General features: G+C 50.9%; 7 protein-coding genes across 7 annotated transcripts; all 7 read left to right on the top strand.

The window, feature by feature from the left end:
* Positions 1-170: 170 nt before the first annotated feature.
* PPTG_12294 (hypothetical protein) lies at positions 171-2,159 on the top strand. The gene is made up of 2 exons (XM_008908023.1): positions 171-744; positions 810-2,159. Exons 1-2 carry the CDS (start codon positions 471-473, stop codon positions 1,994-1,996), a joined length of 1,461 nt encoding a protein of 486 aa, XP_008906271.1. The 5' UTR covers positions 171-470; the 3' UTR covers positions 1,997-2,159.
* Positions 2,160-2,885: 726 nt separating this feature from the next.
* PPTG_12293 (hypothetical protein) lies at positions 2,886-4,173 on the top strand (the record flags this gene model as incomplete). The annotated part of the gene is made up of 3 exons (XM_008908022.1): positions 2,886-2,986; positions 3,421-3,881; positions 3,941-4,173. 3 exons carry the CDS (start codon positions 2,886-2,888, stop codon positions 4,171-4,173), a joined length of 795 nt encoding a protein of 264 aa, XP_008906270.1.
* Positions 4,174-4,958: 785 nt separating this feature from the next.
* Positions 4,959-6,701, top strand: PPTG_12292 (hypothetical protein). The gene is made up of 2 exons (XM_008908021.1): positions 4,959-5,271; positions 5,356-6,701. Exons 1-2 carry the CDS (start codon positions 5,025-5,027, stop codon positions 6,546-6,548), a joined length of 1,440 nt encoding a protein of 479 aa, XP_008906269.1. The 5' UTR covers positions 4,959-5,024; the 3' UTR covers positions 6,549-6,701.
* Positions 6,702-6,809: 108 nt separating this feature from the next.
* PPTG_12291 (hypothetical protein) lies at positions 6,810-8,418 on the top strand. Its single transcript, XM_008908020.1, has one exon. It carries the CDS (start codon positions 6,870-6,872, stop codon positions 8,349-8,351), a length of 1,482 nt encoding a protein of 493 aa, XP_008906268.1. The 5' UTR covers positions 6,810-6,869; the 3' UTR covers positions 8,352-8,418.
* A 97-nt stretch (positions 8,419-8,515) lies between these two features.
* Positions 8,516-9,145, top strand: PPTG_12290 (hypothetical protein). Its single transcript, XM_008908019.1, has one exon. It carries the CDS (start codon positions 8,617-8,619, stop codon positions 9,052-9,054), a length of 438 nt encoding a protein of 145 aa, XP_008906267.1. The 5' UTR covers positions 8,516-8,616; the 3' UTR covers positions 9,055-9,145.
* PPTG_12289 (hypothetical protein) lies at positions 9,139-10,142 on the top strand. The gene has a single exon (XM_008908018.1). It carries the CDS (start codon positions 9,185-9,187, stop codon positions 9,911-9,913), a length of 729 nt encoding a protein of 242 aa, XP_008906266.1. The 5' UTR covers positions 9,139-9,184; the 3' UTR covers positions 9,914-10,142.
* A 263-nt stretch (positions 10,143-10,405) lies between these two features.
* On the top strand, positions 10,406-11,739 carry PPTG_12288 (hypothetical protein; the record flags this gene model as incomplete). Its single annotated transcript, XM_008908017.1, has 1 exon — positions 10,406-11,739. The coding sequence occupies one exon, from the start codon at positions 10,406-10,408 to the stop codon at positions 11,654-11,656; it is 1,251 nt and encodes a 416-aa protein (XP_008906265.1). The 3' UTR covers positions 11,657-11,739.
* Positions 11,740-11,858: the final 119 nt, after the last annotated feature.

Raw genomic sequence — 11,858 nt, 5'->3', positions numbered from 1 at the left:
TGCTCGACTTGTTGAGTGTGTCCTCTCTGCCTGTTGCAAGTTGCCGGATTTTGCCAAGAGAGAGAAATGATGGACGCTAAAGCCACGATGCGCGTTTATTGTGGAGAGTACGACACGATTTGGCAGCAAGTTTCGCCTTTATCGTTGCCTCGAGAGTCAATTCAGATGTGAGGAGATGTTTTTCTTGGCACATTTCCAAAGCTCTCGCCTCGTCTACTGCAATTAAACCCAAAGCTCTTGGTGTTCGAAGAGGACAAAGTCTCTTTTACACGTAAGATTTAATCAAAAAGAGCCAGAAAACAAGCACGAGGGAGCGGATAGGCCACTGTTCAGAGCAGTAACATGGGGGCACCACTGAGTTCGTGCTCATTTGCGCTTTTGCCGAGGAGGAGAGGCATTAGAGCTCCCGTCAGGAGGACAGGACACACTTACAGCAGCTACAACAGGACAGCAAAGCCAAAGACGTCAAAATGATGTCCAAGAAAGCCCAGCTTGTCGGCCTGGTGCTGGTTCTCGCCATCATCGGCGCCATTGTCGGCGTCATGGTAGTTCGCAAGTCGAGCAGCTCAGCCAGCGAGTCGTCGGGGACTACTTCGACTGGCTCGGGCTCCACTGTGTCTGATAGCGACGGCGACAGCACGACCGCCAGCTCGTCCAGTGGCAAGAGCTCAGTGTCGAAGAAGAAGAAGACCACCTCGGGTTCAGGCTCGGGTACCGGCTCAATTACATCCGATCCGACTTCCGGTAAGATTGTTTTCGCTAGTGTCATGTAGAGGCTCCCAGCTCTGACTCATTGTTTTACCATTCAGCCAAGTACACTCTTTCGGCCTTTGCTATTGGTGACTGGGGTACTACAGTCACGCAGGACTCGTGCTGTACTCGTTCTTCGACCTACAACGACTATGACGTCAACGCAGAGGACATTGTGGCCAATCTGATGGACCAGCAGGTCACTGCTGCATCGGCACCCCCTAAGTGCGTTCTCAGCCACGGTGACAACTTCTACTGGACGGGCATTGACAGCGAAGGCAGCCGCGACTCCCGCTTCACTACCACTTTTGAGAAGAAATACGGAGGTGACAATATCAAGAATGTTCCGTGGGTCAACGTGCTGGGTAACCACGACTACGGTGGTGCTAGTTACATCTGCGCAGACGACAAAGGCCTCGCGGCGTGCTCCTCAGCCGATGAGCTGGTTAAAGCGCTGTCGAACAAGTTCCAATGGCAGTCGGATTACACGAGTCCGAACGATAACCGCTGGGTTTTGAAGGACCATTTCTACGTTTATTCCATTGAAGACAAGGACTCCGGTGTGAGTATCGATATTTTCAATGTGGACGCAGGAGATGCCAGTACCCACGGTGCGCAACAGACTTGTTGCCAGTGCTATGGCTACGCTGAAGGCAGCGACAAGAAGTGCAAGAATGTTGCTCGTGGTGATAAACTGTGCAGTGGTGGCGATACCGAGATGTTCGACGCTTGTTTCGACAAGTTTACCGAGTGGAGTGATGATTCACGCAAGCAACTCGCTAAGGAGGTGGCAGCTTCTAAAGCCACGTGGAAGATCGTCAACAGCCACTACTCGCCGTATGCTCACTACGATGAAGCTGGTATGAAGAAATGGTTCGACGTGCTTCAGGATTCGGGTGTTCAGCTCTGGATGAATGGCCACACTCACGGTGAAAACCACGATTACTCGTCGGCCTATTCCATTCACTTCGTGAACAACGGTGCTGGTGGTGGTATCCAGAAGGAATCTGCCAGTGGTATTCCTGAGTTTGCTGCTGGTGATGTGGAGGCGCTGTGGGCTTATGGTGGCCACGAGTACGGCTTCATGTCGGTGGAGGCATCGGAGGAGTGGCTAAAGCTGCAGTACCACACGGCGGATGACTCGTGGTCGTTCGAGGAGAGCTTCAAGTCGACGAAGGTCGGTGGCGTGGCGACGAAGCACTGCTGGTACATTCCACTGGATGGCGGCGAAGGCAAAGAGTGTTAAGCTAGACACTGTGGCCGAAATGGCAGCTATTGTACTAAGTCTACATGTAGATCGCAGTGTTGTTCAATCTACTCTGATAAAACTACGTGTGTGCTCCGATAGTATCTCTCTGCTGCACGACAGATCTCGCCACATTTGCACAACAATATGTTTGACAATACTGTTGACACCAACTGTAGTAGTACTACAGTACAGCACATTTGATTTTCCTTGCCATATGTTGAGAGATTCCAACGCTATCGCAGATTAATGCGAGCGAGCTGTTAATCGAGGTCTTCACCGATACTCCTGCAACAACAATGCAAGAAGACATTCTATAGCAGCTAAAAGCTCTGCGCGATGGGTCTAACCGCTTCATAACGGCTACAGCGAAGGTCGCAGAGAGGTGCCCCGAAGGTCGCTCCACAGCGACGCCTTTGTTGCCAATCCAAACTCGCGGTACTGTAAGGCAAAGTCGAGTGTCCCGTAAAGAAAAAAAAATTGTTTTTGAATTTTTTTTGTAACAAATCAGTTTCGTCCGCTGCGAACTAGCGGTTTACTACCATTCGTTCATATCGTTCAGTTTTTTTTTTAAAGTATTTCGATTGATCATTTTCCAATTTGTCTCTTCCTGCACAGCCGAAACAAGCTCGCCTTCTACTTCGCCATGACTTATTGACCTCGCCGAAACTAGCGACGCCTCCCAGGCCCTCTCAATTCCCGAGGTCGGAGCCGAAAAGCGGTTTGGGATCTGATGGATGTGGACGACAAGGACGTGTGGTGCAAGCGCTGCGGCAAACTTATCTACAATTCTTGATGAACCCATACCGAGCGCGTCAAGAAGCATGTGTACACCAGATGCTCCAACAGGCCATCCTCCTTCAAGATAACTGACATCTACCAGCCCAAGATGAACACGTCTGTACTGAAGGAGTTTCAGGAGCGGTTTGCATGGGCGAGGCCGTCCGCAAAAGTAACCAGGATCTTCATGTCGTCAAACTCGGGCGTGAGGTGAAAACAAGACAAGAAATGCAGCCTTTCGTGACAATTTGTTTTAGACTGCCAATCAACGGAGGATGGACTTTTTCGGTGCTTGGGTGGGTGGGTTTTTGAATTTGTTCCTTTTAAATCCACCCCATCGGATCACTGGGTAGATGGGTGGATAATATAATTAGTTCTCTACCAAAAAAAAAACATTGAGAACCCTGGCGGCAGGCAGCTGCCACAATTCTTCTCGCGGTCATAGCTCGGCCTTCAGGACCCGCCATGACCTCCAAGGTGGCCCATTCGCAACCTTACTACTGTATCACGGTGTTCCACGATTCTGAATGCACCATTCTGCGCACCTGACGATGTGTTATTGAGACTTTACCCGAAAGTGCAGCCTGGAGGCTGCACTTTCGGGTAAAGTGATAGGTGCAGGTCGAGCCGAAAACGTGTAATAGCGTGCAGAACATCAAGAAACGGAAAGACTTTGCGGACAGCCTGCTAGCTCATGCGAGAAATGGATCCTTCATTGTGTACTATGATGAAACGAATTACGATACTTATTGTAAGCAATCCCAAGGACGCGCCCTCATTGGTGAGCGGGCTGTGATTAAGCTGCCACCTTCCAAAGGTGCAAACCTACAGTTGCAATGCGCGATTTCACCCGAAGTGGGGCTAGTACACTGGGCTAAGCAGCGTGGAAGTATCAAGATGGAGGCGAATGCGGCCTTTGTGGACGATGTGTACGACGGTGTGAAGGCTACAGATGTCTACCGAGACTTCTTTGTTGGTAAAGCTATCGTTATCATCTTGGATAACGCTCCCGCTCATAGCCAGTCTGAAGACTTGATCAAGAACCGGGAAGACCTGGAGCTGCTACGGTTGGGCCCGTACTCGCCTATGTGTAACCCCATTGAGGGTACGTACTGCCCAAAGGAGATGCATTGATCAGTACTAACAATTCTAATTGCTTTTAAGGTTGCTTTAGCGTGTTAAAGGCTTGGAGCAAGGCTTTTCTCGTCTTCAATGCCGATCAAATGTTCGACTTGCCCTATGGTGATAAAACGGAGTGGAGAATGCGATTGCTGGAGAATGCTGCAGACCACTGCATTGAATGTATGGATCTCCGTCTTGTCAACAGGGTGACTCGCCACAGCGCACATGCAGTTGCTGCTGCTGTTCGCAACGAACCCATGCAGTATGGACTTTAAGATCGTTTGGTTTACACTAAATCCACATTGATCTGGAGCGGGTGGTCAGAACTGGTCCGCTTTTCTGTGACGTGAGATGTATTTATTAATATAAGCTATAGTAAATCTTGTATAATAACTACGGTTTTCCATAACCCTGTCTGCCGCGGAGTGAAGCCTGGGAGGCCATGATTTTGGTTTTGTCCGCTCACACAACGGTGGTGCGGGACACACGATATGTGCCGGCGAGAACACAGCGTGTCGCACGCCCAACAGCCTGTGCTTTCTATGTTTGTACGTCAACCACGGTTTTGAGTGGAAGCTACAAAATGCATGTGTGTTTTCCGTATTTACTCCACGCTTTATGATTTCTCGCAGTTATTAATTATTGAAGGTACTTCATTAGTTTTCACAGGAAACCTCCGACATTTGGATAACCGCGTTTGTGGGATAAGCGCCTTGGAATCCAATGCTTGGATAACCGCGCATCAATGTTGTGGGAAGCGCGAAAACTTTCGTGCTGATCGAAAGCTGGTCCGGCTGGGCTCGTCCATGCAGAGTGCGACACGTTTTTAGTCTATGGTGCCAGATGTCCCTCTCAATAAGAATTTGTTGATTCAAAAATATGCTTACAAAGATTACAAATTTACGCATTTTCAATCGAATTAATCGAGTTGACGGTTCTCTTCAGAGGTATATTACCTACGAGAGGATTGTCAAAAAATCAGATATCTTGTGCACAAGGTTTTTCATTTCGAGGTTTTTCCAGTTCCGTGGGTCAACCTGGATTCGGCACTCTTCAAATTCGCTTCGAGTGGACAAGAGATTTTTTCACTCTTCGGCAAGTGTAGGTGGGAAATCAAGCAGCGCAAATGGCGGTCAACAAGCGCCTGGTAATTATCGGTATCGTGGTGCTTTGCGCCGTGGTGGGCGCCATCGTGGGCGTTCTCGTAGCCACCAAGTCGGACTCGTCTTCAACGTCTTCTGAGGAATCTGGCAACTCAAGCGATTCGACCTCCAGCGGCGGTGGCACCAGCTCGTCCACCAGCAAGAAATCGTCCAATTCATCAACGGGCAGCAGTTCCGTCACAGCCACTGTGACCTCCGACCCGACCTCAGGTATGACTTTCATTCATTCTGTGGCAGAGATTTGCAAGTCTGACAATGGATTTTCTCATTTTTTTTTATTTTAATTTTATCAAGTGACATACTCGCTTGCGGCTTTTGCCATCGGAGATTGGGGAACTACCGTGAACAAGGACTCGTGCTGCACGCGTTCTGAAACATACAACAACTACGATGTTGTCGCCGAAGATGTCGTGTCCAGCCTCATGAACACGCAGGCAGGTGCAGCTGATGTCAAGCCTAAGGCCATTCTCAGCCACGGTGACAATTTCTACTGGACAGGCATCAACAGCGAAGATGGACGTGACTCCCGTTTCACGACCACCTTTGAAGGCAAATTCGACGGTGACAACTTGGCTGGAATTCCCTTCATCAACGTGCTGGGTAACCACGACTACGGTGGTGCCAGTTACATTTGCTCCGATGGCGACAACAACGCCCAATGCAGCACCACGGACGAACTTATCACAGCTCTGGAGAACAAATTCAAGTGGCAACAGGAGTACACGAGTCCCAATGACGACCGCTGGGTGCTCAAAGACCACTTCTACGTCTACACTATCGAGGACTCCGACTCAGGCGTCAGTATCGACATCTTCAACGTGGACTCCGGTGATGCCGACGTCCACGCTGCTCAGCAAGTGTGTTGCCAGTGCTACGGATACTCGGAAGGTGACGACGACTCGTGCAACAGCGTCGCTCGTGGTGACGATTTCTGCGCTGGCGGAGACACGGACATGTATGACACGTGCTTTGCCAAGTTCACAGAGTGGAGTGATGATTCGCGCAAGCAATTGGCTGAAAAGGTGCAAACTTCCAATGCCACATGGAAAATCGTCAACAGCCACTACAGTCCCAGTGTGCACTACGCCGAAACTGGTATGAAGGAGTGGTTTGACATCTTGGAAGGCTCTGGCATCCACGCGTGGGTGTACGGCCACACTCACGGTGAGAAACACGACTACTCGGAGTCTCTCGGTGTGCACTTCGTCGAGAACGGTGCTGGTGGTGGTATCCAGAAGGAATCAGCCAGTGGACTCACCACGTATGCGGCTGAGTATGTCAGCAACGTTTGGACGTACACAGGTGACGAGTACGGCTTCTTCTCGTTGACGGCATCGGAGGACTGGTTGAAGCTGCAATACCACACAGCCGATGACTCGTGGACATTCGGCTCGAGCATGAGTGCCACAACTGCTGGTGGTGTGGAGACCAAGCACTGCTGGTACATCCCAGCGGACGGTACGAAGGGCGAGGAGTGCTCGTCGTAAGCATTTAACCCGTTTGTTATGATGGAGGCGTGCCCGCCTTATGAGTGAGTACTAAGACCTTTTAATTCCTCGTAGAAAGGAAACACTTGTAGTTGTAGGTCAGTGAACAGGAAGAGGCACATTCCCGACAATCGTATCATTTTCATTTTCATTTTCATTCGCACTTGCATTTTCATAAAAAGATGCTAGTTGCAGTTCAACTCGCTGTCTCTTTCTTCAGATAGTGTACACCACACCAAACTGGGAGTTGCCTTTTTTCTGGTTGGATAAGCGCAGCAGGTCATTCAGTGCCAACAGCTCCGTTCCATTCTTCCTCTCGCTATGAGTGTCGCGGGGGCGTATGCGCTGTTGCTGTCGGCAACAATGCATGGAGTCGATGCGTGGGTGATGCGGACAGTGACGTCTTATCAGGCGCGCGTGGAGACGTACGCTCCGGTTTGGGACGACGACAACCAGGTGTTCGTGTCGGGAATCCCGAATTCTGTGTCTTCCGGTGGAAATCTCACTTTTAACGAGCGATATCGAGCCACAATGGACTCCGTCACCACATCTAGCATCGAGGGAGCGCTCATGTACTTGCAACGAGACTGTATCGACCGTGGCGCCGACCCGACGGACGAATCGGTGAACTGTCAGCGTAAGAACAACGTGAGCGTCATCACGTTCCTAGAGGTGCAAATTGTGCAAACCAACGCTGCATTGGCCGAGTATCAGGAGCAGAAATACATGTACCCCGAATTCTGCCCGTTTGTGATGATGGAGGATGGAGAATGTGTCTATGCCGACGTACAGAACAATGGAGATGCGAGCTCTGAAAGTGGCTCCAGTCGACAACATCCGCCAGAATGCAAACAGTTCAACGGACTTGATGGACAGCCACATATTGGACCGTGTGTGGGAGCTCAAGCATTTGCAGCGGATATGGTGGCGCCGTATTATGATACGGTTTGGTTCTCGTACCCGAATAGTTGCGTGACGTCGAGCTGGAAAACTGGGAAGAGCGACACGTGTCGAGAACAATATCCGGGTGGACTGTGCTCGTTTGGAACAGACCCTGATGGAGTGAAGTGCACATTTTCATATAAAATTTTGGGCTATCTGTCGATTGATCAATTAGTGGGGATCACAGCGATTAATGCTACTGACAGTACAAGCTCAAACTCGTCTGCATCGTCGAGCTCGTCAGCGATTGACAACGTCCAGAAAGCCTCGAGCAAGTATTATAAGAACTACAACGCATTCTGCGAGGCTGGTAACGTGGAATTCCATTCGTATGATCAAGACAAAACACTTGGATTAAAGAACGTGAGCAGCATTCCTTTCTGGGAAAACCCGTCTTCGCTCGAGGCCAATATTGCACGTACGCAACAGATGATCGCGCTTTATAACGCACTGGCGGACGAGTCGACGAATCACATGCAGAAATTGCCCACCGATCTGGATGCGCTTCGTGAAGCAAACCCTCCTTGCTATGAGAATGCTGAAGTCTGCTACAAGGCCCAGTTCGGCTGCAGGCGGCATTCCTACGCGCAGGTTTGTTCAGTTTGTCGAGGTCAACGAGATCTCTGTGTTCGGCAAATTTCATCCTATACATTCCCAGAGCTCGAGAAGGCGTCGCGAACGGTGTCTGATAACGAGCTCCGTAGCGGTATCTTTGCCACCCTGGCGACGCAAATCGCTGCTACCTCGAGTACCAGCGGCAGCACGAGTGGCGCAGCACCCATTCATGCCGGTGTGGATACATTTGCGTTGGTGTTGCAGGGATGTAGTCTCCTTCTCTTGATCTGGCCAGCGCTTCGATGAGCACCTGGCTGCTGTAACTTTCAGAAATATTAATGTGTATAACTAACAAAACATTCACAATTTGCTATTTTCTTGTTGCCCTCACCTGGATATCCTGTTGCTCTTCTCGAGCTGGGCAACAAAAAGCAAGTTGCCTTTACTTGATCAAGTAATCATCACTGCGACATCAACATTCCGACAGCATAGTGAACCTAAGTGAACCCATGGCATTACCCAATTTCCATCTAAACTAGCGAGACACATCCGAATTGCTCGACTACGATCGATGCCGCTCCATCACCGCTTCGCCTTTTTCCTGTGCTGCATTGCGGCCTTGGCCTTCATCTCCGTCACGGATGCGGCTGACTGCACATCTACGGAGATCGCGGAGCTCTCGACGCTGAGCAGTAATGTCACCGCCGTCTGCGGTAGCGATGCGCTGTCCAGTTCAATGTCCACGACCACCTACTGCGCCGACAGCTCATGCTTGGCCTTCCTCACCAGTATAGTCTCCAGTGTCCCGTCCTGCGAACTGGAGAGCTACAACTTACGCACAGTATTGACCACTGCCATCCGCTCCTGCGACGCCGCGTCAGACGCTGTCCCCGCTTCGAGATCAAGCTCCCAGTCACTGCATCGTACACCGCAATGGACAGCATCAAACCTACTTGTGCGTGGACTACAAGCTGCCGTCGTTCTTGTCATAGCGAGCGGCGTTCTCTGAAACCCTAGTAAAAACCCTAGTGTCATAGTTCACTTAATCTAATGTCAACTTTCGCTCATGTGGTGCACATCATTTTCGTATTGTCATAATTGTTCATCCCAAGTTAGAATTTCCTAGCCATCAAGCCACCATGGCCGAGCTGTACGCGGAAGTGGCGGATGAGGAGCAGCGGCTGGCGCGTGGGCCGTCGCAGCGTCAGTACTGGGACCGTAAGACGTTCTCTTCGTTCGCTGAGCAGCAGCGCGCCATGGAGCGCTCCAGCACGTTGTATGTGGGCAACTTGTCGTTCTTCACGTCCGAAGCGCAAATCTACGAGCTGTTCAGCCGCGTGGGTCACGTGAAGCGCGTCATTATGGGCCTCGACCGCTTCAAAAAGACCCCATGCGGCTTCTGCTTCGTCGAATACAGTACACATGCCGAGGCTGAAGCCTGTGCCCAGTTCCTGAGTGAGACCAAACTGGACAACCGCGTGGTGCGCTGCGAAATGGACGGCGGCTTCCGTGAGGGCCGCCAGTTCGGCCGCGGACTGTCGGGAGGTCAGGTACGAGACGACAGACGCTCCAAGGACGACTACGACGCGGGACGTGGCGGCTACGGACGTGGAGACGACGCCACGGCGGACGGCCACCACTTCCGTCGCTCGGCTCACGTTAAGAGGCCTAGAGACGACGGAATGACGGCGGACGAACCACCTGCCAGTCGTCAGCGACGCCCCGACTCGCCTAGAGACGAAGTTAAGGAGGAGGAGAACCCGAGATTCCGCCATCGGGAGAACGACGCGGACGGGGAAGATGAACCCGCTGAACAGGCGACGACGGAGCAGCCTGTGCAGGACTTGCAGGAGACGACGGAGGCGTAGGAGGAAGGTGATACCTTGTCAGACCTCACGTGTAATGCATGCCGCTTTGTTTCTAAATACCCTCTTAAGTATATAGACTGAGACTTTGCACGATTCCATTAAACGGAGCCGAACTGCAATAGCTCAACATTTGAACCATTGCAATACCATGGTCCAAAACGAATCTATAAGTAAGCTCCTCCATCACCAGAATGCCCGGAGCTATTCCTTGCTTAGAATAGAGCTTGCAACGTTCTGCTCTCTGAGCATGCTTTCTTTTGGAGCGTATTTATTCATAGGAGGGATATCCTCTTCTGTTCAAGTGCTTGAGCAAGACGTAATTATCACTAGTTGAGCAATCTCATGTCTGGATGCTATAGATGTCACCGCCAAGACCCTCTTATGAGAAACAGAAATAGTCAGCAACACCGGTGTACGACACTGCTTACCTCTATGAAAAACTCAGTTCGCAATTTGCCTCCCACGACAACCAACCAACCAACCCAATTAACCATGCGCCTATACGCTTCTCGCTTTCGCGCTCTTCTGGTTCTCATTGTCGCAATCAGTGCTCACAGAACTGCTGAAGCCTCAACGTGCAAGACTCTGCTCGACTCGACCAGCACATTCGCTAAGTCCCTGGCTTCTTGGACTGAGACCGACCTCTCTTCGATCGACTTCCCCACCGTCTTCAAGGAGATCAATACTGCGCTCCCTTGGTTCTCCAAGTGTGCAGCAGCCATCGACCCCAAGGCAATCTACACGTCCTTGGCCAGTTCCTCGTCCGTTAAGAGCTGCTTTTCTGCGCTCGAGAGCTTCGATGGGGACCTTGGCACCAACGACGGATGGTCAAGTATGTGCACTATAACTGAAGATACCATCATGCCGTGTGTCAAGTCTGTCATGACCAACACCATCATGGACGCTTTGGACAGCACTGGAGGTTGTTGCGACGACTTCAACAACGAGATGAATACTCTGTTTGGTGATTCTCTCGACGAATTCGTGATTAAACTCACTGAACTCAGTGCCAACATCGCGTGCAGTGAGCGAACGTTCACGAACCTCAAGAGTGTGTCAACTAAAGAAATGTGTGGCTACTCCATCTACAACGCCTTCACCTTTATCCAGTCGGACGATGAGATCTCGTCTCTGATGAACCTGGCCGAAATCCCCAACGACCAAATGTGCAATGCGTTTGCAGGCAAGGCTTTCACCAACACGGACGGTAAAAGTGTCACGATTGGATTCGGCACCAACGGAGTCGACACTATGGGCATCTGCCTCGATCCTATCGATACCTTCAATCAGTACATGAAGTCGTGGGGTATCTTCTCGGAGACTATGAATGCAGATGGCACAACTGTCTCGCTATCGGATCTCTTCACGTCGGGCAAGTCAATCACTGGTGACGTCTTCTTCTCCTATGCCACCACGTCGACGAATCTGCCGTTGATCGGGCTTCGAGCCACGGACAACGTGATCAAGGCTCTGGGTGGTGGAGAAGACAACGAGACTGACACTTTCTTGGAGGATTGGTTTGTCGACACACTCAACGGTATGAAGGCCGACGCAAAGTCGCTAAATCTCCACATCCCAAACAATGGCGACTGCAGCTACTCTGGCCAGTCAATCACGGTGCCGTACGAGGAGACCTCCTCTGCGGTTACTGCTACCAGTGCGGCCTCCTCGATCAAGTTATCGGGGCTTATGACGGCCGGTGTGGCGCTGCTTTCGACGGCGTTGCTGAGTGCCATCCTGTAGATCTTCTCAGTCTGTAGCAGGAACCTTGACTTTTTAGAACAGCCAACTCAAATTTCTAGATCTAAACATTTATAAACACAACCTTCGTTCATCGCTACAGGGGATGTACCAGCCCAGCCAACCGAGTTGGGCACGATCTCCTCCGCCATACTCTCGTTTTAACGCGAACTGTTAGAGACTGAAAGAAGTCTCTAAACCATGG

Source organism: Phytophthora parasitica (assembly GCF_000247585.1).
Source record: "Phytophthora parasitica INRA-310 unplaced genomic scaffold supercont2.28, whole genome shotgun sequence".
NCBI lineage: Eukaryota > Oomycota > Peronosporomycetes > Peronosporales > Peronosporaceae > Phytophthora > Phytophthora nicotianae.
Note: the sequence above shows the minus strand (reverse complement) of the source record. Positions and strands in the feature narration are given on the sequence as shown.

What these genes read in the sequence shown, in the direction of transcription:
- PPTG_12291 (XM_008908020.1), top strand. Translation starts at nt 6,870, where the DNA reads ATGAGTGTCGCGGGGGCGTATGCGCTGTTGCTGTCGGCAACAATGCAT.
- PPTG_12289 (XM_008908018.1), top strand. Translation starts at nt 9,185, where the DNA reads ATGGCCGAGCTGTACGCGGAAGTGGCGGATGAGGAGCAGCGGCTGGCG.
- PPTG_12292 (XM_008908021.1), top strand. Translation starts at nt 5,025, where the DNA reads ATGGCGGTCAACAAGCGCCTGGTAATTATCGGTATCGTGGTGCTTTGC. An exon ending in GACCTCCGACCCGACCTCAG is followed by an intron (nt 5,272 to 5,355) that starts GTATGACTTTCA and finishes AATTTTATCAAG; the next exon opens with TGACATACTCGCTTGCGGCT.
- PPTG_12290 (XM_008908019.1), top strand. Translation starts at nt 8,617, where the DNA reads ATGCCGCTCCATCACCGCTTCGCCTTTTTCCTGTGCTGCATTGCGGCC.
- PPTG_12294 (XM_008908023.1), top strand. Translation starts at nt 471, where the DNA reads ATGATGTCCAAGAAAGCCCAGCTTGTCGGCCTGGTGCTGGTTCTCGCC. An exon ending in TACATCCGATCCGACTTCCG is followed by an intron (nt 745 to 809) that starts GTAAGATTGTTT and finishes TTTACCATTCAG; the next exon opens with CCAAGTACACTCTTTCGGCC.